Source organism: Diaphorina citri, unplaced genomic scaffold, assembly GCF_000475195.1.
Source record: "Diaphorina citri unplaced genomic scaffold, Diaci psyllid genome assembly version 1.1 scaffold23991, whole genome shotgun sequence".
NCBI lineage: Eukaryota > Metazoa > Arthropoda > Insecta > Hemiptera > Psyllidae > Diaphorina > Diaphorina citri.
The window spans coordinates 1-801 of NW_007401332.1; the positions used below are offsets into that span (position 1 = coordinate 1).

At 39.3% G+C, this 801-nt stretch overlaps 1 protein-coding gene across 1 annotated transcript; it reads right to left on the reverse strand.

Moving 5' to 3' along the window:
* Positions 1 to 82: 82 nt before the first annotated feature.
* LOC103523468 lies at positions 83 to 716 on the reverse strand (the record flags this gene model as incomplete). Its single annotated transcript, XM_008488509.1, has 2 exons — positions 83 to 245; positions 553 to 716. Coding segments are annotated over 2 exons (327 nt in total), but the record flags the coding sequence as incomplete, so codon positions are not given.
* Between the last annotated feature and the right edge of the window lie 85 nt (positions 717 to 801).

An 801-nucleotide genomic window follows, 5' to 3' on the forward strand; every position in this document is an offset into this window, starting at 1 on the left:
CAAGAAGAAAAAATGACCTAGCAGTCAATTTCTGGCATTTGAAACCAACCAACCAACTAAAGTACTATAGGTAATGAATTACCTGTAATCTTATTAGCTAGAGATGAAAATGTGGAGACCAAGGCTTGGGAAATACTTCGTGAAGGAGTAGATGGAGTGCTGGTGGTCACTTTCTTCGGTAGGTTCTCCTTTTGGCTTTTTTGTAAACTTCCATTGGGTTGTTTGATTTTCTCCGCAGATTTCACCTAAGAGGAAAATAAAGGAATAATTTTAATACTTCTTATTAATCTACATTTATTTTCATGGAACTTACCTCGATTGTGTAGTGGTCAGTAAGTAATGTCAAGATGCTCGCCTAGTAATCAGGAGGGCGTGGGTTCAATTCCCGACCGAGGTATGGAATTTTAGCCTCACCAGGAGGTTTTTTTTTGTGAATCTGGATTGGATAGATCCAGACAAAAAAATACCCGTATAGTCTCAAGAAAATGGGTGAAAATGGGCACCAGTACCTCTTTGAGTTTATGACAAGACCTCTTGTCTCAAAGAGCTTACCTTAGCAAGAGGTTTGGGTGGAACCTTAATGTTATCGCTGGTAAACTTGGTCGGTCTCAAAACATTGGTACGTCTGGACATTGGTATTTGACTGGGTTTAATGGTGGACTTTTTGGCATCTATCTTGTTCGCCTCCAAATCTGGACTGAATGTGTTGAGATCATCTGAAATGTGCATTAAAATTTTCAGTCAGTATTGAAGAAAAAAAAATTAAACGCATCACCCAGCGTTAGTGGAGCTAAATCCCCG